A 24,635-nucleotide genomic window follows, 5' to 3' on the forward strand; every position below is an offset into this window, starting at 1 on the left:
CACCCGTCGCTGGATCTTCTCATCGCTGGAGATCACCTGCACTCGTCGCTGGATCAGGACAGCGTTGGAGCAGGAAGCCGGGAACGAGTGGGTTATCACTGCTGGAGTTTTCTTTTTTTTTTTTATTATTAATAAAGGACTTTATTCTGTGTGTGTTTTTTTTTTTTTACAAGACAAGACTTTACACTTCCTTCGTGAAAGGGGAGGGGTACAGTGTACCCCATTAGCATTTCACACAGGGGGGGGGTCAGGATCTGGGGGTCCCCTTTGTTAAAGGAGTCTTCCAGATTCTGATAAGCCTCCCGCCCGCATACCCCCACAACCACCGGGCAAGGGTTGTGGGCATGAGACCCTTGTCCCCATCAACATGGGGACATCCTCCCCATGTTGAGGGCATGTGGCCTGGTGCGGTTCAGGAGAGGGGGGGGCGCACTCTGTCCCCCCCTCTTTTCTGCGGCCGGCCAGGTCAACGTGCTCGGATAACGGGTCTGGTTATGGATATTTAGGGGGAACCGCACGTAATTTTTTTTTTAAATTGACGGCGGGGTTCCCCTTAATATCCATACCAGACCTTAAGGGTCTGGTTATTGAATTTGCGGGGACCTCCGCGCATTTTTTTTTCAGATCCTGGACCCGAACTTTTTCCAATTATTCGGGTTCGGGTCCGGGTTCAGGAAAAACCCAAAGTCCGTACCGAACCCGAACTTTACAGTTCGGGTTCGCTCAACTCTAATCCTAATGCATTATTTGCATTAAGATAAAAAGCCAATTGTGGTTGGCTTTAACCTCCAGCGGTTCGGGGCTTCCATCCCTCTTCTCACCAGTTGTTTTCTGGTTTTCAGGAGGGGGAGAGAGCCTCAGGCCCCTACCTTGGCTCCCTTTAGGTTATAAGGGAGTTAGGAGGCAAGGGTGTCATTAAAAGACACATATTTTCACTATTATTATACTCGATCAACTGGTTGCCCCATGTGACTGGGGTGATTTCCACCTCCTATGCCAGTCTGATCCCTGTTTGGTTAATTCCCAGAGGTTCGTTTGTGTTGCAACCATTTTTATTGTGCATGGTTCTTTGGGGTTCAACCTACCTGGAACATGGCGACCAGGTTGTTGGTCAGTACCCTGAACTGGGACCAGCCCGGAACTAGTATAATGCCTACCTCCTCGTTCATTTGGACAAACAGGATATGGAATTTCTATATAATGTCCTTTCCATACATTTGCTTGCTGTGTTGTAATACTGGTAATAGGATAATTTTGTTTTTCTTTGTTTGCTGGATAATTCTTCAATAAAAAATATTTAAAGTAAGATTCTCCCTCCTGATTGGCTGAGGTAGATCAGGAGGTAGAGGGGGAAAAGCTGAACCACAGCTCCATGTATGGACACAGGGAGCTGCATATCAGCTCAGGTGCCCCCATAACAAGCTGCTTGCTGTGGGGGCACTCGACATGAGGGAGGGGCCAGGAGCAGCGAAGAGACACCTGAGAAGAGGAGGATCTGGGCTGCTCTGTGCAAATTCACTACACAAAGCAGTTAAGTATGAGATGCTTGTTATTTTTATTTATTTTTTAAACAAGACTTTACTATCACTTTAACTGAACTTGAGCAGTTGCTCAACTTGCAAAGAAGAGTGGGCACATGTTGCAAAGTCTAGATGTGCAAAGTTAGTAGCGACATATCCCAATAGACTAAAGGCTGTAATTAAAGCAAAAGGTGGGCCAACAGAATACTGACATAAGGGTAAGATCCTTTTTCCAACTCACTGATTCTGCTTTTGATTTTTTTTTTTTTTTATATTTTCTGACATGTTGATATTATATACTTCACTTGGATGTTATAAGTTGCTCTAGTAAATACAAGCAACAAAATGTAATTTTTTTTTAAAGGGGGGAGGGTGCTTCTTTTCTGTACCTACTGTATCAGATTGGATGTCAAACCACTTCCTCAAATTCATTCTATCCAAAAACTGAGCTCATAATATTTCTTTCCCCCACGTGTCCCTTCCCTTGACTACTCTGTCAAGTTCGCAGGGGGATACGTCCACGTCTCGGCGCATGCGCAGTTCGTGATACGTATCTGTCTGGCGCTCGGCCCATCATTTGCATGGGGTCACGCCTCATTTGCATGGCTCACGCCCACTTCCACCTACGCCGGCGTACACCTTCGAAACCCAGCGCAGCGTTGGGAGCAATGGCTTGGTGAATTCCATGCTTGCCTCTCTGCACTGCGTTGGCGTAGCGTACATTCTTTGCGATACGGCGGCGTAATTTGCGCCCGCTCTCTGTGAATCTGGGCCACAGTAGGGCTTCTTTTCAGGGTAGGGTTTGACATGTGCTGTCTTCTCTCCCCATCTCCCTCCCTGCATGTCAGGTCAGTGGAACTGAGTAAAAAATACCAAAATGCACCGTATTACACGTATTGCACTTCTCTGCAATCTGTGATAAACACCCTGTTACTGCGCCGTGACCCACCAATCTTCTCCAGGGGACGCTCAAAGCATTGCAGAGGGAGGGGGCCCGAGAGTCCCCGCTGATAGAAGAGGCGAAGAGGAGAGCAGTTGGGCTCTGCGCTTACATGATCCGCCGGAGTTTCCTTCCCTGCTCCGGGCACTGCAGATGGGGGGGGTGATCCCTCCTACTGACTGCTGGGAGAAGAGGAGGAGAGCAGCGAGGGATAAGTTGAGCGGCGCTGCACAGAAGGCATTAATCACACATAGATCACAGCAACATACACAGTTCACACTATATAACACTGCAGCAAAATGCATTTTAGGATTTTAAAACCCTTTTAAACTAGGGCTTATATTTGATGTAGGGCTTATATTGCAGCCCTACCCGAATATCACAGTAGGGCTTGTTTTCGGGACAGGTCTTATTTTTGGGAAAACACAGTAGGAGGTTATCCTGAATTATCCTTTCGGCCCCACATCCAATCAATGCCCAAAGCTTGCTGCCTCAACCACCACAACATCTCCAAAATATGCCTCTTCCTAACCAATGATGCAACAAAGCTCCTTGTTCATTCCCGGGCCTGACATTCATTCCATGGTCATCTCTCGCCTCCACTTCTGGTAATTAAGGAAGCAAATACTTCCGGGAGCTGACGTGGTTAATTTGCATGTATTACCTCTCACTTGATGATTGGCTAAAGGACAGGAGGTGAAGGTAAATCTCCCCAATGGAACACAGATGGCAACAAAAACTGACAGAGTTTATAACCCCCCCCGTAGGGCCCTTTGACACGGGGCGGATCTGTAATGATCCGCCTCCGTGTGTCCGTCAGCTCAGCGGGGATCGCTCCGTAAAATCCCCACACTGTGCAGGGAACGCCCTGTCTTTTCTCCGCTCTCCCCTATGGGGGGATCGGATGAACACGGACCGTGTGACCGCGTTCATCCGATCCGCAGACGGAAGAAAAAATAGGATTTTCTTCCGTCTGCAAAATCGGATCTTTGCGAAGGCGTGTGATTACCCGCAATCACATAGGGACCAATGTATGTCCCGTTTTTATCCGCAAACGGATGGATGAAAATGCGGACATACGGTCTGCACATGTGAAAGGGGCCTTACTCTTTCCAAAATGTAAAAACAAGTTTTGCCTATACTTTATACCCACTTTAACCTGCAGTGACTTTATCAGGCCCAGTGTGCCTGTCTACTTTTCGATATTTTTCACTTGGCAACAAACTAAAAAAAAGTTTAAGCAAACAAGGTAGTTTCCTTTCTACCTTTAGATAAATAGCGCTGTCCCATCATCTTCTATTAAAAGTGGTCTAAATGCAGATGTAGAAGTTATTAATGATTTCATGGACTTTAGTTCAATTAATGTGCGCCAATTCTATTGCCAGTTGTTTATCTTGAAGATTTATGATGGTCTGCTCATTTCCATATCATCTCCATCCTTCACAGGGCTTACAGGTTGGAACTAAGGAGCTTGAAGAAATGGGAGTGAAATTCTGTCTGGGACTCCTGATACTTCAATCTAAAACACTTTACAACAGTTCAGCCAGGCTTCCTCAGATAGAGGCTTTACTAGAGGCAGAAAACGAGAGCTTTGACAGCCCACGGACCAGGTAAGGTCTCCTCAGTAGACTTTTATTATCGACTTATACTTATTTCTTCATGTGTTGTATCAAAATCATGCATGTTGGAAATATTTTATATAAAGAAACAAGGAAATAAAAAGATACAAAGATGGTGTTGTTGATCTGAAGGTTTCTCTTAGTAATCCACATCAGTGTCCTTAGTTTCTGGATAATGGAACGCGTCAGTAGACATTGCTGCTCAGCACTGGAGTCAGGTTGTTAGTCCATGTGGAGTTTAATATTGGTTCTAATACAGGTCTGTGAGGTCAATGTGTTCTCTGAGTCTACCTAAGTTGTACCCTGTATTGAGCCCTGATGAAGGCTAGGTGTTGTTACTCCTGAAACGTGTTGACTGTTTTTTTTATGACTTTTTTTACCAGCAGTTGCCATGTTTAATCTGTTATGCTGCTTTCTGTATTTGTATGGATAGAAATAAGCTGCAATTGCAAAGGGTCCTGGTAGTCAGAGGTCCCTTCATGGTTTCCTGCATCGGGGCCCTGAAGGTTCTAATTTAAGCATGTCCAAAATCTGGCCCGTGGGCCAATTGCGGCCCGGTTTTGAACGGCCCACCTGGTTATCTAAACCAGCCTTTTTCAACCAGTGTGCCACGGGATCAGGGGAGAGAAGGGCTGTCAGATGAAGGCTAGGTGTTGTTACTCCTGAAACGTGTTGACTGTTTTTTTTATGACTTTTTTTTACCAGCAGTTGCCATGTTTAATCTGTTATGCTGCTTTCTGTATTTGTATGGATAGAAATAAGCTGCAATTGCAAAGGGTCCTGGTAGTCAGAGGTCCCTTCATGGTTTCCTGCATCGGGGGCCCTGAAGGTTCTAATTCAAGCATGTCCAAAATCTGGCCTGTGGGCCAATTGCGGCCCACGGCCCGGTTTTGAACGGCCCACCTGGTTATCTAAACCAGCCCTTTTCAACCAGTGTGCCACGGGATCAGGGGAGAGAAGGGCTGTCAGATGAGCCCGATCCCCTGCCGAACTGTATATCCATACCCTACCCACAAAAATGCAGAGAGAGAAGTCCCCGACCTTTTTTTTTTTAAATTGCACTGCACCAAAAGCACCCCACATTTTCCATTGTGTGGGATACCATTAAGAATTAGCGGTACCCCTAAAGAACAGAGCATTAGTCTGTGTGTCGGGAACAAGCGCGACAAAGGCAAGAGAATTCTTGTTGGGCAGTGTATTTGTGCTCGAAACGAACACACTTAGACCAAATTTTTATGGTTCAAAGAATGTCAGGCAAAATGGTGGGCCCTCAAGCCTGTTTGCTTCATCAAATCTGGCCCTCTTTGAAAAAAATTTGGACACCCTCTGATAAAGACACTAGGACAGGGGTGCCCAACCCTTTAAAGGCAGAGGGCCACTTAAGCGACTTAGTAACCCATTCGCGGCCACAATGAGCGGAGTGGGCAGATGACAGGTCTGTGTCCAGTCTGCATATGCAAAGCAGACACAGCCCAATCTACTCTATGGGCCCTGCGATCCAATCAGATATAAGGGGGCAGATCCACTTCTGTTTTTTTTTAGGATTGGTGGTAGACAGGTGTAAATAGACAAAAGTCTGTTTACATCTGCCGCTCCATAGAGGTGAATGGAGGGTCCGATTGGGTTGGACCGATCATGTGAAAGGGGTCTAAGGCTGCTTTTACACTGATGGTCTGCGGTCTATTGCGGCGCAGTGTACCTGAGGTTTTCCCGCCGGGTTAGCTGCACTTTGCCATAGACGACTATTATATCCTGCAGGTGTGGTGCACTTTCTAAAAAGTCACTTGCTTCCTCTACAGCCGGCTTAATTTAAAACACTGATGCTCTCGGCTGGCAGGTCGGCAACCTGCAATCTGGGCTTGCCAACCAGCCATTTCAGAGCAGGAGGGCGCGGGCCACATCAGAGGGCTCCGCAGGCCACATGTGACCTCCGGGCCATTGGTTGGGCACCCCTGCACTAGGAGGTGGATGATAACTTAAATCTTACTCAAAAACAAGTAAAAAATGGCACCCCCTGCTACTGTATGTTTGTATTCTGACTGGTTTCCTTTAACGCAAATGGAAATACATTCCTTCCATTCAATAAAAAAAAGCCACAGAATAGCCTGCGGGCGTGATCCTGAGCTTTTCTAAGTAGTCATGGTAACTATCGTTTTGAGATTTACTTTTTTTCTGATTATCATTCCCCCAAAATACTGTGTGATCTTCCACGTACATTGAGCGGTATTGAAATACAATTTTAAAAAGATAAAAGAGTAAAAGAAAAAAGCTGATTATTATTCACAATGGCTGCAGTCTATTGGCACTGTGTTTCATTATATCTCGCAATTAGAGAAGTGATATGTCCAATCTGCCACATTGGGTCTATTTGCAGTTGTTTTCAACTATCTCCTGTTACGGTAATTACAGATAGACCAGTTAAATATAATCATTATGGGAGCTGGTAATCGGCATTCACAGCGAGGAGAAGACTTTTGGAGGATGACCTGGTGTCAAGAAGGGCAGCAAAGAAGCCACTTCACAGTGCTCAATATGTTGGTGCTTAACTGTATGGCCCGGATTCACGTAGATCGGCACATCTTTCTGCCGGCATAGCGCATCTCATATGCACTACGCTGACGTAACTCAGAGAGGCAAGAGCAATATTCACAAAGCACTCGCTCCCTACGTTGCGCCGGCGTAAGGTAAATCCATTGGCGTAAGCCCGCCTAATTCAAAGTAGGTGGAAGGTGGGCGTGCTACATGTAAATGAACCGTGACCCCATGCAAATGAATGGCCGAACGAACGACGCATGCGCCGTCCCATGGACGCTTCCCAGTGTGCATGCTCAGAATCACGTCGGACCGAACGCCTAAGATACGTCGAATCACTGAACGCAATCTACGCCCAGCCCTATTCATGTAGTCCTACGTAAAGGACGTAAAATACGACGGCTGTTCCGTCGTCCATACCTTTGCATGGGATGCGCCTCCTTTAGGTGGAATAACTTTAGGCCGGACGTACGCCTTACGTAAACGGCGTATACTACTGCGACGGGCGCAAGTACTTTTGTGAATCGGCGTATCTTGGTAATTTGCATATTCTACGCGTAAATCAATGGAAGCGCCCCTTGCGGCCAGCATAAATATGCGCACAGGCTCCGACGGCGTAGGAAACTTACGTTGGTCGGAAGAAGCCAAATTTCAGGCGTATCTTGCATTAAGAATCAGGCGCATAGATACGATGGCGCATCTGTGCACTTACGCGGCGTATCTACAGATACGTCGGCGTAAGTGCTTAGAGAATCCGGGCCTATGTATTTGGTACAGAACTTCTGTACTGTATATTCTATAGATTTTATGGATTTACATAAACCAGTGCCAAACTTTAAAACAGTAATAAACCCAAAAGCAAAACATTTATTATAGTGCAGCTTACCCTTTCCTGATGTGGTGGCTGCATTCATTTTATTTTTTAGACTTTCTTCTTCTATTTTCATCTATTGATCCAGCCAGTAAGGCTGTTGTGTTTCAAAGACCTAGCTCTCCAGCAGAATGTATCAGTTATAGAGATGAGACAAACCATTTAACACGGACAGGGGTGCTTCCAATGATCAGTTTGTATTTATGTAAAACCTTTATCTCAAAATCAAGGAACTGTTTGCTGTAACTGCTGGCAGCAGATTGCTTCTGCATAGGCCCCGTACACACGACCAAACATGTATGCTGAAACTGGTCCGCGGGCCAGTTTCAGCATACATGTTCGGTCGTGTGTAGGCGCGAGCGGGCCGAATTCCAGCAAACATTTGCCCGCCGGGCCTTTTCCCAGTGGGCAAATATTCGTGGACGTGTTTTAAAACCGTCCGCTGGAATCCTGCCCGCTCGGACATGTACGGTCGTCAGTACAGACCTACCGTACATGTCCAGGCGCCCGCCGTCCTTCGCATGCGTCGAATGACTTTGACGCATGCGTGAAAGCCTTTAAATGACAGGCCCGCCCACGTCTCCGCGTCATCGTCGCGGCGACGACGCGGACATGCCCCGCGTATTGTTTACGCGTGGACTTCTGTACGATGGTTAGTACAACCATCGTACAGAAGCCCTCTGGCAGGCATGTACGGTGAAAACGGTCCAACGGACCGGTTTCATGGTACATGTTTGTTAGTGAGTACCCGGCCTTAGAATCCTTTATTTGCCTGCAATGAAAAAGAGTAATGCCGCGTACGCACAATTGGACATTCCGACATCAAAACCTTGGATTTTTTTCCGACGGAATTTTGGCTCAAACTTGTGTTGCATACACACGGTCACACAAATGTTGTCGGAAATTCGGGAACGTCAAGAACGCGGTGACGTACAACACTACGGCGAGCAGAGAAAAATTAAGTTCAATGATTCCGAGCATGCGTCAAATTGATTCCGAGCATGCATAGGATTCTTGTGCCTCGGAATTGCATACAGACGATCGGAATTTCCGACAAGAACTTTTGTTGTCGAAAAATTGAGAACCAGCTCTCAAACATTTGTTGTTGGAAATACCGACAGCAAATGTCCGATGGAGCCTACACATGGTCGGATTTTCCGACAACAAGCTCACATCTAAAGCATCGTACACACGATCAGTCCATCCGATGAGAACGGTCCGTCGCGCCTACACACCATCGGTTAAAAAAATGATCATGTCAGAACGCGGTGATGTAAAACACAACGACGTGCTAAAAAAAAACGAAGTTCAATGCTTCCAAGCATGCGTCGACTTGATTCTGAGCATGTGTGGATTTTTAACCGATGGTTGTGCCTACTAACGGTTTTGACCTATCGATTAGGAATCCATCGGTTAAATTTAAAGCAAGTTGGCTTTTTTTTAACCAATGGTTAAATAACCTATGGGGCCCACACACGATCGGTTTTGACCGATGAAAACAGTCCTTCAGACCGTTGTCCTCTGTTTAACCTATCGTGTGTACGAGGCCAAACATTTGTTGTCGGAAATTCCGATCGTGTGTGCACGGCATTACTCTACCAACATGTGAAATTTGAGAAACCTGTAGGTTAATAAAAAAGTTATGCCCACCTTTGCATTAGGTTTGGTTTAGCCCCTCATATATAGCAGCCATGCAACAGGTAGACTATTGTAACAAACTGGTCCTTCCTGTGATTAGGTACATAACACCCCATTTACCTTGTTAACAAGAGTTTTACATCTACAGCCGGGGCCAAAAGTGTTGAGAATGACACAAATATACATTTTCACAAAGTCTGCTGCCTCAGTTTTTATGATGATAATTTGCATATACTCCAGAATGTTATAAAGACTGATCATATGAATTGCAATTAATTGAAAAGTCCCTCTTTGCCACGAAAATTAACTTAATCCCATAAAAAAAAAATCCACTGCATTTGTAAAGAAGGCTTCAGGGCGCCCAAGAAAGCCCAGCAAGCGACAGGACCGTCTCCTACAGTGGAGTCAGCTGCGCGATCGGGGCACCACCAGTGCAGAGCTTGCTCAGGAATGGCAGCAGGAAGATAAGAGTACATCGGCACACACAGTGAGGAGAAGACTTTTGGAGGATGGCCTGGTGTCAAGAAGGGCAGCAAAGAAGCCACTTCTCTCCAGGAAAAACATCAGGGGCAGACTGATATTCTGCTAAAGGTACAGGGATTGGACTGCTGAGGGCTCATTTTCTCTAATGAATCCCCTTTCTGATTGTTTGGGGCATCTCTTGTTCAGAGAAAAAAGGTGAACGCTACCATCAGTCAATGCCAACAGTAAAGCATCCTGAGACCATTCATGTGTGGGGTTGCTCCTCAGCCAAGGTAGTGGGCTCACTCACAATTTTCCCTAAGAACACATCCATGAATAAAGAATGGTACAAAAACATCCTCAGAGAGCAACTTCTCCCAACCATCCAAGAACAGTTTGGTGATGAACAATACCTTTTCCAGCATGATGGAGCACCTTGCCATAAGGCAAAAGTGATAACTAAGTGGCTTGGGGAGCAAAACGTCAACATTATGGGTCCATGGCCAGGAAACTCACCAGACCTTAATCCAATTGAGAACTTCTGGTCAATCCTCAAGAGGCGGGTAAACAAAAATAAAAAAACCCACATATTCTGGCAAAGTCCAAGCATTGATTTTGCAAGAAAGGGCTGCCATCAGTCATGATGTGGCCCAGAAGTTGACTGACAGCATGCCAGGGGGAATTGTAGAGGTCTTGAAAAAGAAGGGTCAACACATCAAATATTGACTCTTTGCATAAACGTAATGTCCGACAACAAATGTTCGATGTGAGCTTTTGGTCAGATATTCCGACCGTGTGTAAGCTCCATCGGACATTTGCTGTCAGAATTTCCGACAACAAATGTTTGAGAGCTGGTTCTCAATTTTTTATACTAAACAGCAATCACAATATAAGCATCAATCAACAAATGACCCAAGGTTATGCCGCGTACACACGGTCGTTTTTTGTCTTGTAAAAAAACGTTGTTTTTTCTCATGAAAAAAAACAACGTTTTTCAAACTTCATTTTAAAAAACGACATTGCCTACACACCATCGTTTTTTCAAAATACTCTAGCAAAGCGTGGTTACATTCAGCACGTACGGCGGCACTCTGTTCCATTCCATTTTTTTATGACACAAAAAACAACGTTTTGAAAAACGACCTAAAAAATTGAAGCATGTTCGAATTTTTTTTTTTGTTGTTTTTCAGAAGACATAAAACAACCTTTTCCCCACACACGGTCATTTTAAATGACGTTTTTAAAAATTTCGTTTTTTTTTCATCACAAAAAACAACCGTGTGTACGCGGCATGAGAGTATATTCAAAGAACATTCAATAAATGAATCAGGGCTCATTGCATCACTGTAAGATATGTCCATATATACTGCAAACTTGAAAATAAAATAAAATTAAACTAAAGATAAAAAAGAAAAACACAATAACTAAAACTCATGTCAACCATTTAAACATAATAGAAACCAAGGGTTTCCATTTAGCATCATAAACTGGGATGGAATCTCTCAAAGAGTGGAATATTTTTTCTGACAACATTATATGGTCAATCCTTGCCAGGACCTGGGCAAAGGGAACTGTAGGAGCCTTCCAATGGAGGGCCACCGTCCAATGCAGTGCGATACAAATAGTATGTATTAATTTAATTAAAGGTTTAGGGGTATCAGGGACCCCCTCGAAAAGCAGACATGTTCTTGTCAGAAATTCCAATCGTCTGTATGCAATTCCGACACGCATGCTGGGAATCAATTTGACGCATGCTCGGAATCATTGAACTTAATTTTTCTCGGCTCGTTGTAGTGTTGTACGTCACCGCGTTCTTGACGTTCGGCATTTCCGACAACATTTGTGTGACCGTGTGTATGCACGACAAGTTTGAGCCAACAATCCGTCAGAAAAAAATCCATGGTTTTGTTGTCGGAATGTCCGATCGTGTGTACGCGGCATAATTGGCAATAAAAGGATTGACACTTATGAAATGCTTGTAATTATATTTCCGTATACCAAAGTAACATCTGACATCTAAAAACACTGAAACTGCAGCAGGGGCGGACTGACAACTCATGGGGCCCCCAGGCTTACAGATGGCCACCATGCCAGGAGGCAGTGCAGAGGCAGGGCAGTTAAAATCTCTGGATTTTCACATCAAAAGCATGTCGGTTTCAGACATATCAGGGACAGATGTAAAAAAAAAACACAGATTTTTACATACTGTCCCTGGTTTTACTGAGTCTGGCAACCCTGATGGGGCCCAAAATAGAAAAAATAAAAAATACTGTGCTATCTAATAAACTGAAAAGCCGCTAACACAGCAAATGAGATCAAAAAAGTTGCTAATAAAACATGTGTAGAAAAGTGTAGCGCTAACAATGAAACAATTAGTGATAAACAATTGTAAAAGATAACGTGCAACACCACGTGAATTAATGGTATATTAAAGTCCATATATTAATGACTGAATCGGTGAATCCTTCTCAAATGAATGGAAAACGCACACATAATCCAATGCTTAAAAAATGTGAAGAGTCCACCACCACTTATGACAAGGGGCTTACCGGATCGATTGGACCCAGACAGGCATATACCTACTAGGCCAATCAAACTTTGTTAAAGATGATACGCTGAAGAGGGTACACCATACACGTCATGCGATTCGGTATCAATGAAGAAAACCTCAGGCAAATGGTATGAAAATGGTTTCCAGCAAGCAGCGATGTTCACACAGAGGGTATATCAGTAATCCATCCGAAGTATGAAAAAGAAAAAGCAGGGCGCACATAGCATAATTCCGTAAAAAAAAAAACAATATTTATTTTAAAAGAGAGTAACTCACATTTTGCAATGTTCAATCGAGCTCATAAAAAAGGGTAGCAGGAACAACAGCAGTTTATCACGACATGTTTTGTTACAAAAAGAACATCATCTGGTGGCCTAGTGGCATGGGGCCCTCGGGCAGTGCCCGAGAGCCCCAATGGTCAGTCCGCCCCTGAACAGCAGTCTTTGTAAAAATTAATATTTATGCCATTCATAAAACTTTTGGCCACGGCTGAATGTGATACATGTGGCGATTTCCTTTTTTCTTGTTCTTTATTTGCACAGTAGTTCCACTTTATCCATTTTCCATTTACTTTGTAATATCTTTATCTCACATTTCATTCCACCAAGTCAAGCTTGTTGTTTAGTCATACAGTTTGTCTCTGACACAGCTCTCCTGAAGTGTAGATGTCTCATGTTGGCACTGAATTGGCTTTTCAGCCTGTGCCTTTGACATCAGACATTTCCACTTGTCAGAAATTATTTCTCTTCTTGTCTTCTCCCGTCTTGGTTCGTGATGGGTCTCCTCAACCGACTTCAGGCTTTTTTTTAAACTCTATGCCTGTAGGAAGAGAAAATGGAGCAGGGCTGTCGGGTCAAGTTTTCTGGGATTAATTGCTTCTGCAGTATGATCCAAACGAATCAGAGTCAATATTCTGCATGCTGTAGCCAGGTGGAATTGTCAGGACATATGTGGCTGGGACTGTGAGGAAGATGTATCTCTTTCCCAGAGAGAGGCTAGGATGAAAGTTATTCTCACACTGACAATACAAATAAAGACGATGATTCCTTTATTGTAGTTCTTTACAGAGTTTGGTAAAAGGACATATGGATATTTTCTTACGTTATTATAAATGGGGCATTAATTCAAACCTTTAGTTCGAGAAATATGGTGGCTACCATGTTAGTTGTCTGACTGTGTATGATGAAACATCCGCGCTAAACCCTCTAACAAATGTGCATATATATGTACCGTATTTATCGGCGTATACCGCGCACTTTTTTGCCCTGAAAATCAATATACGCCGATACCCGCTTCCCGCGCCGAGTTTGAACCACTGCGCCGGCATATACCGAGCGCAGTACACTCGGGTATAGTCGGGCAGGCTCGGCTCCTCTCGCGGTCATGTCCTGGACGTACAGGACGAACAGGACGTGACCGCGAGAGGAGCCGAGCCTGCCCGACTATACTCGAGTGTACTGCGCTTGGTATCTGCCGGCGCAGTGGTTCAAACTTGGCGCAGGAAGCGGGGATCGAGCGGCGGAGGACACCACGATGGCCGCAGAAGGACGCCGGACCCGACGAGGAGGACACCACCGAAGCCGCAGACGGACGCCAAAGACACCAAAACTGTAAGCACTAAAATGTTATTTTTTACAGGAATGCAGGTCCACATTAGGGGTGCGCGCTATACGCCGGAGCGCGCAATACCCCGATAAATACGGTAAATGAAAATATATATACACAGTAAAACCTTGTTGTGTTTTGCAAGACAAGCAACACTTTTTAATAAATGTTGACTTGATATACAAGCGATGTCTTGATATACAAGTAGCGTCATGTCACAACTGGGTATAAAAGAGAAGAGAGGCACCTCTAAATGTAGCAATATAGTTACATTTAATGACGGTACAACATTTAGCAACATATTGCTACACATAGGCCTCGTACACACGACCGTTTTCCTCAACAGAATCCATCAAGAACCTTGGTGGCAGAGCTCTTTTGCCGAGGAAAACGGTTGCGTGTATGTTTTTCATCGAGAAAACTGTCGTGGAACTTGATGAGAAAAAAAGAGAACAAGTTCTCTTTTTCCTCGTCGGGAGTTTCAATTTCCTCGTTGTGTTCCTCGTCGGGCTGGTTTTCGACGAGAAACACGTTTGTGTGTATGCTTAGAAACCCGCACATGCTCAGAAGGGTGGCGCCAGTGGAATCAAACTTTCCCTTTATAGTGCCGTCGCACGTGTTTTACGTCACCGCATTTGAGAACGACGAGATTTTGTCTTGACAGTATGTACGCAAAGAAAGCTTGTCAAGATTCTCGACAAGCCTAACAAGGAACTCGTCGAGGAAAACGATGTTTCATTTACGACGAGTTCCTCGGTCGTGTGTACGAGGCCTTAGTGACGTTTCACTTACAGCATGACTTTGCAAGGCGACTTCAGCACGACTTCAGCGCGACTTGGAGCAACTTACAACGCGACTTGAAGTTGCCTCCAGGACAGGCGACTTTGCCAGTGGCCAATCAAACAATAATCAGCTCTGTGGGAGGGAGGGGTTTGCCTGAGAAAACTATTTTCTCTTCCTGTAAAGTTGCTTCAGTTAAGACACTGATCCTACTTTGAGGCAACTTCCATGGTACAAGTTGCCTAGAAGTTGCCTTGAAGTAGTCGGAGCGACTTTAGTAGTGTACATTAAAACGGCTCTTATTCACTTCAATGGAATTTCTCATGTCGCGCGACTTGGGTCGACACAAGTCGGAACCCAAGGCGCTGTAATGTGAACGGGCACTAAGATGACACCTATCTTCTCTTCTATACTCTGTAGCTCCTGCTGGATTTTGCTTCTAATCCCCTTGTGGAGGCTGCCATTTATGGATGGATATTTTATGGTTACTCAACATATCACATTACTATAATCTTTTTATATGGATTATAAAATGAAGGACTTATGAATAAATGGTTGTGGAACGAATCATTTGACTTTTCATTTTTTTTTATGGGGAAATTTGATATACAAGTGCTTTGGATTACAAGCATGTTTCTGGAACGGATTATGCTCGCAATCCAAGGTTTTACTGTATTATGAAAAGAAAAAGGTGCTGCAACTAAAAAAAGAACTGAATATTCAGCTAATAGATATGTATAAAAAGTTAGATGCGCAATCAAAAAGACAAAAGTAAATGTGTAAAAACAACATGTATGTTAGATGCAAACAAAACACAAATGTGCCACAATAAAATTATTAGTCCATAACAAGTGTCATTCCATGCAAATCTATAGAAGCTGGACTCTTCAGAAGATAAGGCGATTTCTCTATTCACCAAACATTTCCAAACAAACAGCCAAAGAATGATTAAAGACCAGAGGGCCGCTTAACAGATCTGGTGGATCTCAAATTATAGAGACAGGAGAGATCACCCAGGCAGGGACGGTGTATTCACATGTTCATCCGATATCCGAATCCTCTCCTCCAACAGCAACTCTCCCAATGCTGCAGTATGCTTCGTAGAACCCTTACCAGGGTAAGTTTGCTCATGGGGTGTGTTATAAAAGGTAGAACAAAGACATGGTGCAGTACTAAGATCAGGGTTTCTTTATTCCAAACTGATAAGTAACTGACATCCAAGTGAACGGTTCTCAGTATATTCAAAAAGAACTTGCAGCCGCGGTTCAAGCCAGTCAGCTGGTGCGTGGTGACGTCAGGTCCTGTAGCTCAACCCAACACGTTTCTCCGTATTAGGCATCGACTGGGAAAGGAGGTTGTCTGACTGTCCTGCTATTCCAGTTACTTCCAGTGACCCTTAATTCTATTTATTGAATTCCCACCGCTGCCTCCTTGTCCTTTTAGTGGATCTAAATGGTGGAAGGTGGAGGCGGGCATATCAATTATGTGACCGCTGTGGTTGGCAGTCACAGCAGTCACTTGATTGGAAAACTCCAAATCACAAGTATGCATCAGGGGCTTTCCGGTAGGGATGTCCTGATACCGATACTAGTATCAGTATCAGTACTGATACAGAGCATTTCCCTGAGTACTTGTACTCTGGGAAAGGCTCTGATGCTTCACCCGATACCTGGGCAGTCAGGGTGATTGGTGCGGCAGGGGCATTACAAGCACTGATCTGCCCCCTTTTCAGCTGTTTTGGTTAAAGTTATGCAGCGGTGATCTGTGCTTGTAACTCCCCCCAAAGCCGAAGCTGACTGTCCCCCTCCATGCTCCGTGCTGTCTTCCTCCCTCCGTGCTGTCTTCCCCCTCCGTGCTCCGCACTGTCTTCCCCCTCCATGTTCCGTGCTGCCCCCCCATGCTACGTGCTGTCTTCCCCCCTCCGTGCTCCATGCTGTCTTTCCCCCTCCATGCTGTCTTCCCCCCTCCGTGATCCGTGCTGTCTTTCCCCCTCCTTGCTTCTTTCCCCCCCTCCGTGCTGCTTTTCCCCCTCTGTGCTCCTTTTCCCCCTCTGTGCTCCTTTCCCCCCTCCATGCTGCTCTCCCCCTCAATTTGTCAGGATGGAGAGCGGAGGTAGGAGTCGCTAAACCCGGCTCCTACCTTTTCAGAATGAACAGAGTCAGTGATCACTGATAGGGACGAGCCGAACACCCCCCTGTTCGGTTCGCACCAGAACCTGCGAACACACAAAACGTTTGTGCGAACTTTAGAACCCCGTTAAAGTCTATGGGACTCGAACGTTTGAAATCTAAAGTGCTAATTTTAAAGGCTAATATGCAAGTTATTGTCCTAAAAAGTGTTTGAGGACCTGGGTCCTGCCCCAGGGGACATATATCAATGCAAAAAAAAGTTTTAAAAACTACATTTTTTTTCGGAAGCAGTGAATATAATAATGCTTAAAGTGAAACAATAAAAGTGAAATATTCCTTTAAATTTCATACCTGGGGGGGGGGGTGTAAAGTAAGCATGTGAAATAGCGCATGTTTCCCGTACTTAGAACTGTCTCTGCACAAAGTGTCATTTCTGAAAGAAAACAGTAATATAAACCGGCTATAATAAATTGTCGGCTCCCGGCAATTCAGAGAGAATTCATTCATAAAAAAAAAAAAAAAGCGTGGGGTCCCCCCAAATTCAATTACCAATAAATATTGTAAATAACATTTTTAAAAAAGAAATAAAAATACTGCCACTGTCACATGACATTAAAAAAAAGTATCAGTATCGGCGAGTACTTGAAAAAAACGTGGTATCGGGACAACCCTACTTTCCGGTAACCGTTCATTACTGTGCTGGGAGCACGCTTGTGATGGAACCGTCCCAGTACCCTGCTTGAGTGCTTCTATCATTTCCCTCAGTCTGGAAAATGGTCTGGATATTTTGCGCTGCACTACTCCTTTCTATATTTGTATCTTATTGGATTTTGTGAATCTCCTTTCAGTGTTCAGCTTGCATTATTAGGTCAGGGGAATTATTTATTAACACACATATTTTTGCGCTGATTGCATTTTCTGTTTTTTTTTTTAATCCAAAGCAACAATACTCCAAAGGTCCCCCAGGCACACACCTCCCAAAGAGCAGTACTCCTCCCTTATAATCCAGGGCCCTTACATTTTCTAAGGGATATTGAAGCACATCCCCCACAGTTATTACCTCTTGTATCTCTTGACCTTCCCTCTTAGATTGTAAGCCTGTAAGGACTAGGGCCCTCTAATTCCTACTGTATTAAAGTTTATTGTATTTCTACTGTCTACCCTCAAGTTGTAAAGCGCTGTGTAAACTGTTGGCGCTATATAAATCCTGTTTAAAAATTATAAAAAAAAAAGATAATTAGTTCCATCCCATTTGAGGTATTCCAAACCACATTCTCAGCATCCATTAAGTAGTTGGACATAATTTTCTCAGTCACCCTGTGCCCCTTAATAGACACAGGGGGCCAGATCCACAGCCAGCCGCCGTAACTTAAATATTCCAATTTAAGTTACACCGCCGCAAAATTTCTACCTAAGTGCCCGATCCACAAAGCACTTACCTAGAAATTTTCGGCTGTGTAACTTAAATCCGGCCGGCGCAAGGCGTTCCTATTCAAATGGGGCGAGTCCCATTTAAATTAGGCGCGCTCCCGCGCCGGCCGTACTGCGCATGCTCACGACGTCATTTTCCCGATGTGCATTGCGCGGTTTTACGTTACGCCGAGTTTTGTGAATCGCGCCGGGTAAAAAAAGTTGCGTCGGGAAAAAAAAAAGATACGGCGAAAAAAAATAAATAAATAAATAAATACTTACGGAGTAAAAAGTCTCTCTCTCCCTCTCTCCCTGCCTGACAGGGAATCCCCAGTGTGAACTGAGTTAAAATGCTTGTAAAATCCTATAATCCACTCTATTACAGTATTATATAATGTACAATGTGTGTGTTTCTCTAATATAATTGTGCTAAATACCTTGTTTATAGCGCCACTCTGTGCTTCTGTGACCCGCTGGAGCTCTCTTCCCCGCGATTATATTACAGAAACACACACATTGTACATTATATAATACTGTAACAGAGTGGATTATAGGATTTTGTAAGCCTTTTTAACTAGGGCTTATTTTCGGGGTAGGGTTTATATTGCAGCCCTCCTGGAAAATAATGCTAGGACTTATTTTCGGGGTAGGTCTAATTTTCAGATAAACACGGTATAACTTCTGTGCAAAGCAATCAATATACGCTTATTGTGATTTTTTTCCAACACATACAGTATTGGCCTAAATTCGATTATTTTTCTTACATTTGTTTTATAGCAGAAAGTTATTTTATTTTATTTTTTTTTAAATTGTTTATAGCACAAAAAAAAATGCAGAGGTGATCAAATACCACCAAAAGAAAGCTCTATTTGTGGGAAAAATTACATACATTTTTATTTGGGGGCAGTGTCACACGACCGCCCAATTGTCAGTTAAAGTAACGCAGTGCCATATTGCAAAAAAATGGCCTGGTCATGAAGGGGGGTGAAATTTTTCAGAGGGCAAGTGGTTAATAAATCAAGCTCACTGTATTCCAACAACTGTAGGTTCAGATGCACATAACTTGACCTTCTGGGGGTACTCTTTAAGTCGCCATCACACCAGAAGGGGCCTTTCTGACTTGCACATTGGTTGATCGGTATTATAAACAAAACATTTACAATTTTTACTTTTTGGACACATTATTTGGAAGAGAAGGCAAGTGTCTATAATTCATACACTTCTTGTAAGATTGCTAATATATGATCTGACTTCTGAGCAAATGCACTAGCAGAATGTACTGCATTAGCTGCTCTCTTGTCAGATCAGATATTTAATAGGAACCCTGGAAGCACAAAACCCTTTCCTTATGATCATCTGTGCAGCCTCAGTCATGACATATACTACTACTGTAAATAATACAAAGAAAAAAACAGCACATGTAAACCTTGTTGAAGTTTAATAAATTTGGAGTGAACACAGTCATGGGATGCCCCACGGGCGTAATTGGCTTCACTGTGCACTTAAAGGCCAAATTATTGAAGAAGAAGAAAACATCATATTAGGCTGCCATAAGGAATATTTTAGGATGTACACTGACATTTGCACTGCCGAAAAATTTGTTTGTCTTCGTTTTCATTCATTTTTATTTCTTTCGATTCATGGGTCATACGTAATGATCGAAATTTGTAAATTCATAAATTTGAAAATTCGAAATTTGGTAGATTCGTAAATTCATGAATTCGAAAAATTCATGAATTCGAAAAATTAGTAAATTTGAAAATTCGTAAATTTGAAAATTCATAAATTTGAAAAAATAAGAAAGAAGATCCGAAAATTCTAAAGAACGGAAATTCAAAATAACGAACTAACTAACCAATAACTAACTATTAAATTATAGGTATTGGAATTTCCTTTCAAATTTGGTCATTAGTCAATATAAATCCTCTCACACACGATCGGATTTTGTCAGAAAATCCGACCATTTGTATTCTCCATCAGACAATTGTTGAACATGAAAAATCAAAAGTGCTAATTTTAAAGGTTAATATCCAAGTTATTGTCATAAAAAGTGTTTGGGGACCTGGGTCCTGCTCCAGGGGACATGTATCAATGCAAAAAAAGTTTTAAAAATGTCAGTTTTTTCAGGAGCAGTGATTTTAATAAAGCTTAAAGTGAAAACAATAAAAGTGAAATATTCCTTTAAATTTTGTACCCAGGGGGTGTCTATAGTATGCCTGTAAAGTAGTGCACGTTTACCTTGTTTATAACAGTCTCTGCACAAAATGACATTTGTAAAGGCAAAAAAGTAATTTAAAACTACTCACGGCTATAATGAATTGTCGGGTCCCGGCAATACAGATAAAAGTAATTGAAAGTCATTGAAAAAAAAATGCATGGGGATCCCCCCAAATTCCATTACCAAGCCCTTCAGGTCTGGTATGGATATTAAGGGGAACCCTGCGCCAAATAAAATAAAATGGCATGGGGTTCACCCCAAAAATCTATACCAGACCTTTCAGGTATGGATTTGAAGGGGGACTCTGTGGCAAAATAAAAAAAATGGCATGGAGTTCCCCCCAAAAATCCATACCAGACCCTTATCTGAGCACGCAACCTGGCAGGCCGCAGGAAAAGAGGGGGGACAAGAGAGCGCCCCCCTCCTGAATTGTACCAGGCCACATGCCCTCAACATGGGGAGGATGTCGGGGGGCTTATCGGAATCTGGAAGCCCCTTTAACAAAGGGGAACCCCAAATCCCGGCCCCCCCTATGTGAATTGGTAATGGGATACATTTTACCCCTACCATTTCACAAAAAAAGTGTCAAAATGTTAAAAAAAACACACACGCCAAGTTGTGACAAGTCCTTTAATAAAAATTTAAAAAACTCCAGCACTGTAATCCTTTTATGATCCCGGTTCCGGACCCACTGCTATGAATGATACCACTGTCCCCACTCCCTCTGATGCGTGACGTCAGAAGGAGACCTTGGCTCCTTCCGCTGTAGCCCTGGATCGGAGTAGAAGAGCGTCCGGGAGTTACATGACCGGCCTGAAGATATCATCAAAAAGGGTATTTAGAAGCTTAGTTTTCCACAAATACATACACTGCGTGTTATAACTGGATACAAGAGAGGGGCTGGCAGTGTAATTTAATGTAAGGTTACAAACACTTTAAATTCCCTTTCTTCCCTATTCTGTTCCTCGATTTAAACATCAGCAAGTCATTTTCGCCACGTCTAGATGCCTAAGACCCCTTTCACACTGGGGCCGCCCACTCGCCAGCAGTAAATCGACACTTGTTTTAGCTGCTCTTTGCCGCTGTTTAATCTGCGCTTTTCGGTCACTAGCGGGGCACTTTTACCCCTGCTAGTGGCCCAAAGAAGGGGTTAAAAACGCCCATGTTGCGGGCGGCACTTTCTAATTGTTTTTTTAGGGACTTCCGAAGTGCTTCCCATTCATTGCAATGGGCAGGGGCATTTTGGGAACGCTGTATACAGCGCTCCCAAACCACCCCAAAGATGCTGCTTGCAGGACTTTTTCTCATGTCCCACAAGCGCACCGCCCCAGTGTGAAAGCACTCAGACTTTCACATTCGAGCGGCATGGGAGGCAGTTATCAGGCGCTTTACAGGCGTTATTTCTAGTGCTAAAATGACAAAACTGCCTCAGTGTCAAAGGGGACTAAATGCATTGAGTTGCTGCCATGTGATTGGCTGATTAGCAATTTGTGTTACCAACATAGGTGTGCACAGCCTATTGCATTAGGGTGTGCACCCTAAAGCTCAAATACACATCCATGTACAGTGGGGATCGAAAGTTTGGGCACCACAGGTAAAAATTTGTATTAACCACTTCCAGACCTGCGCACGACGATGTACGTCCTATTTTTAAAGATTGATATCTCGGTAACGGCAGCAGCTGCTGCCACAACCGAGGTATCGATCTTTAGTGTGCGCGGTCTGGTACACGATAACGGCGGTCTCGGCGGCGAGATCGGCGTTATCGTGGCGGGAGAGGGCCCCCCCCTCCCTCCGCTCTCCCGCGCCCTCTGCCGCTTACCGGAGCCGTCGGTAGCGGCGGAGGAGATCGGGACCGTTCGGCTGCTGACTGGGGATGAGACTGAAGGAAAAATCTCCTTCGCCCGTCCTCATAGCTCTGCTGGGCGGAAGTGACGTCAAAACGTCAGTCCCGCCCAGCCTCTTAAAGAGACAATTTTTTTTTTTGTCATTTGAAAAAATTACAGTTTCAAATATTTTTTTTTTTTTTTTGGGGATTTTAGTCTAATTATGAGATCTGAGGTCTTTTTGACCCCAGATCTCATATTTAAGAGGACCTGTCATGCTTTTTTCTATTACAAGGGATGTTTACATTCCTTATAATAGGAATAAAAGTGATCAATTTTTTTTTCAGTGTAAAAAGTAATAAAATAAATAAAAATAAATAATAAAACAAAAAAATAAAATTTTTAAAGCGCCCTGTCCCGACGAGCTCGCGCGCAGAAGCGAACGCATACGCGAGTAGCGCCCGCATATGAAAACGGTTTTCAAGTGAGGTATCGCCGCGATCGTTAGAGAGAGAGCAATAATTCTAGCCCTAGGCCTACTCTGTAGCTCAAAAAATGCAACCTATAGAATGTTTTAAGCATCGCCTATCGAGATTTTTAAGGGTAAAAGTTTGACGCCATGCCACGAGCGGGCGCAATTTTTAAGCGTGACATGTTGGGTATCATTTTACTCGGCGTAACATTATCTTTCACAATATATAAAAAAATTGGGCCAAATTTATTGTTGTCTTATTTTTTAATTCAAAAAAGTTAATTTTTTCCAAAAAAAGTGCGCTTGTAAGACCGCTGCGCAAATACGGTGTGACAAAAAGTATTGGAATGACCACTATTTTATTCTCTAGGATGTTAGAAAAAAATATATATAATGTTTGGGGGTTTTAAGTAATTTTCTAGCAGAAAAAACTGTTTTAGTCTTGCAAACACCAAATCTGAAAAACACCTAAGGTCTGGAAGTGGTTAATGTGCATAACGAAGCCAAGGAAAAATGGAAAAATCTCCAAAAGGCATCAAATTACAGATTAGACATTCTTATAATATGTCAAAAAAAGTTAGATTTTATTTCCATAATTTACACTTTCAAAATTGCAGAAAACAAAAAAATGGTGTCTGCAAAAGTTTGGGCACCCTGCAGAATTTATAGCGTGCACTGCCCCCTTTGCAAAGCTGAGTCTTCTGATGATCTCACTCTTTTACAATCATATTCAAAGATAATAGAGGACTAAATGTATGAAGCCACAAAAACATCTATGAATGCATCAAGTGTCTGCACTCTGTTCATTCATACCTGAGAACTGCAAACGTCTTTCGCTAAGTGAACTTTTAATTGATGTATTCTGTTTGTAACCACCGTCTGAACGCCAGAGTAACACCATAGTGAAGAAGAATTAATTAGGTCTGGTAAGGTATGTGAGGCTCTGACCTTCTTGGAAGAAGATACAAGGGTCATGTTAATTAATTATGGTTGCCTGCCGAGAGCCGGTATCCTATCCTGTTTCATTTATAACCCATTGTATACTGTATGTTAACTCTACTGATTCTTTATCATACCATAAAACAGTATATACCCTGTATATTATAACTTATTTACTCTACTTCACTGGAAATAGCTACACAGTATTGTGATTTATGGTTCTCTACTCAAGGGCTACTGAGAATTAGATCTCGGTGCAGTCTTTGAAAATCTAAGTATTTGATCTTAAACAGATCAATGTAATCAGCCTGTGGCTCTGGAGGTACAAGGGCCTTCACATTGCACTCTGGGATACTTTTCAGCCTAAAGAAGCTTGAAACCCTCATTCTGCTTCAGGGGTCAAATTCCCATTGTGCAGCTGTACTCCGCAGGTACTAGAAAATGACCGGGGATCAGAAAGCATAGGTAAAAAAGAAAAGTCAGAAGTTCCATTGTTATAATAACCTCCAACATGATGAATGACCGGGAATCTTATGGAATAGTTCGTAGTTTGGTAAGTGCAGTAGGACGGTATTGCTAACAATGGCCCGGATTCAGAGAGCAATTGCGCCTGCGTAACCATAGTTACGCAGCGCAATTGCTTACTTGCGCCGGCGTAACGAATGCTCCTTATTCAGGAACCTCGTTACGCCGACTGCAGCCTAAGATATGCGTGGCATAAGGCTCTTATTCCTGCATATCTTAGGCTGCATTCTTGCGATGGCCGCTAGGTGGCGTTCCCGTTGTGCTCAGCGTATAGTATGCAAATTGCATACTAACGCCGATTCACAACGTTACGCGAGCCCTGCGTACGCAGTTTACGTCGTTTGCGTACGGCGGTTTTCGCGTAAGGCTGCCCCTGCTATTAGCAGGGGCTGCCAATGTTACGTATACCCGTCGTTCCCACGTCGCGAAATTTGAACTTTACGTAGTTTGCGTAAGTGAATCGTGAATGGCGCTGGACGCCATTCACGTTCACTTTGAAGCAAATGACGTCCTTGCGACGTCATTTGCCGCAATGCACGTCAGGAAAGTTTCCCGACGGAGCATGCGCTCTACGATCGGCGCAGGAACGCGCCTAATT

General features: G+C 43.6%; 1 protein-coding gene across 1 annotated transcript in view; it reads left to right on the forward strand.

Moving 5' to 3' along the window:
• The window catches only part of AGBL1 (AGBL carboxypeptidase 1), an 863,343-nt gene that overhangs the window by 594,542 nt on the left and 244,166 nt on the right, over positions 1-24,635 (forward strand). Inside the window, exon 22 of the mRNA XM_040341533.1 lies at positions 3,907-4,070. Coding sequence (XP_040197467.1) covers positions 3,907-4,070 — 164 coding nt within the window. The remainder of the gene's footprint in view (positions 1-3,906; positions 4,071-24,635) is intronic.

Source organism: Rana temporaria, chromosome 3 (assembly GCF_905171775.1).
Source record: "Rana temporaria chromosome 3, aRanTem1.1, whole genome shotgun sequence".
In the NCBI taxonomy this organism is placed as follows: Eukaryota; Metazoa; Chordata; class Amphibia; order Anura; family Ranidae; genus Rana; species Rana temporaria.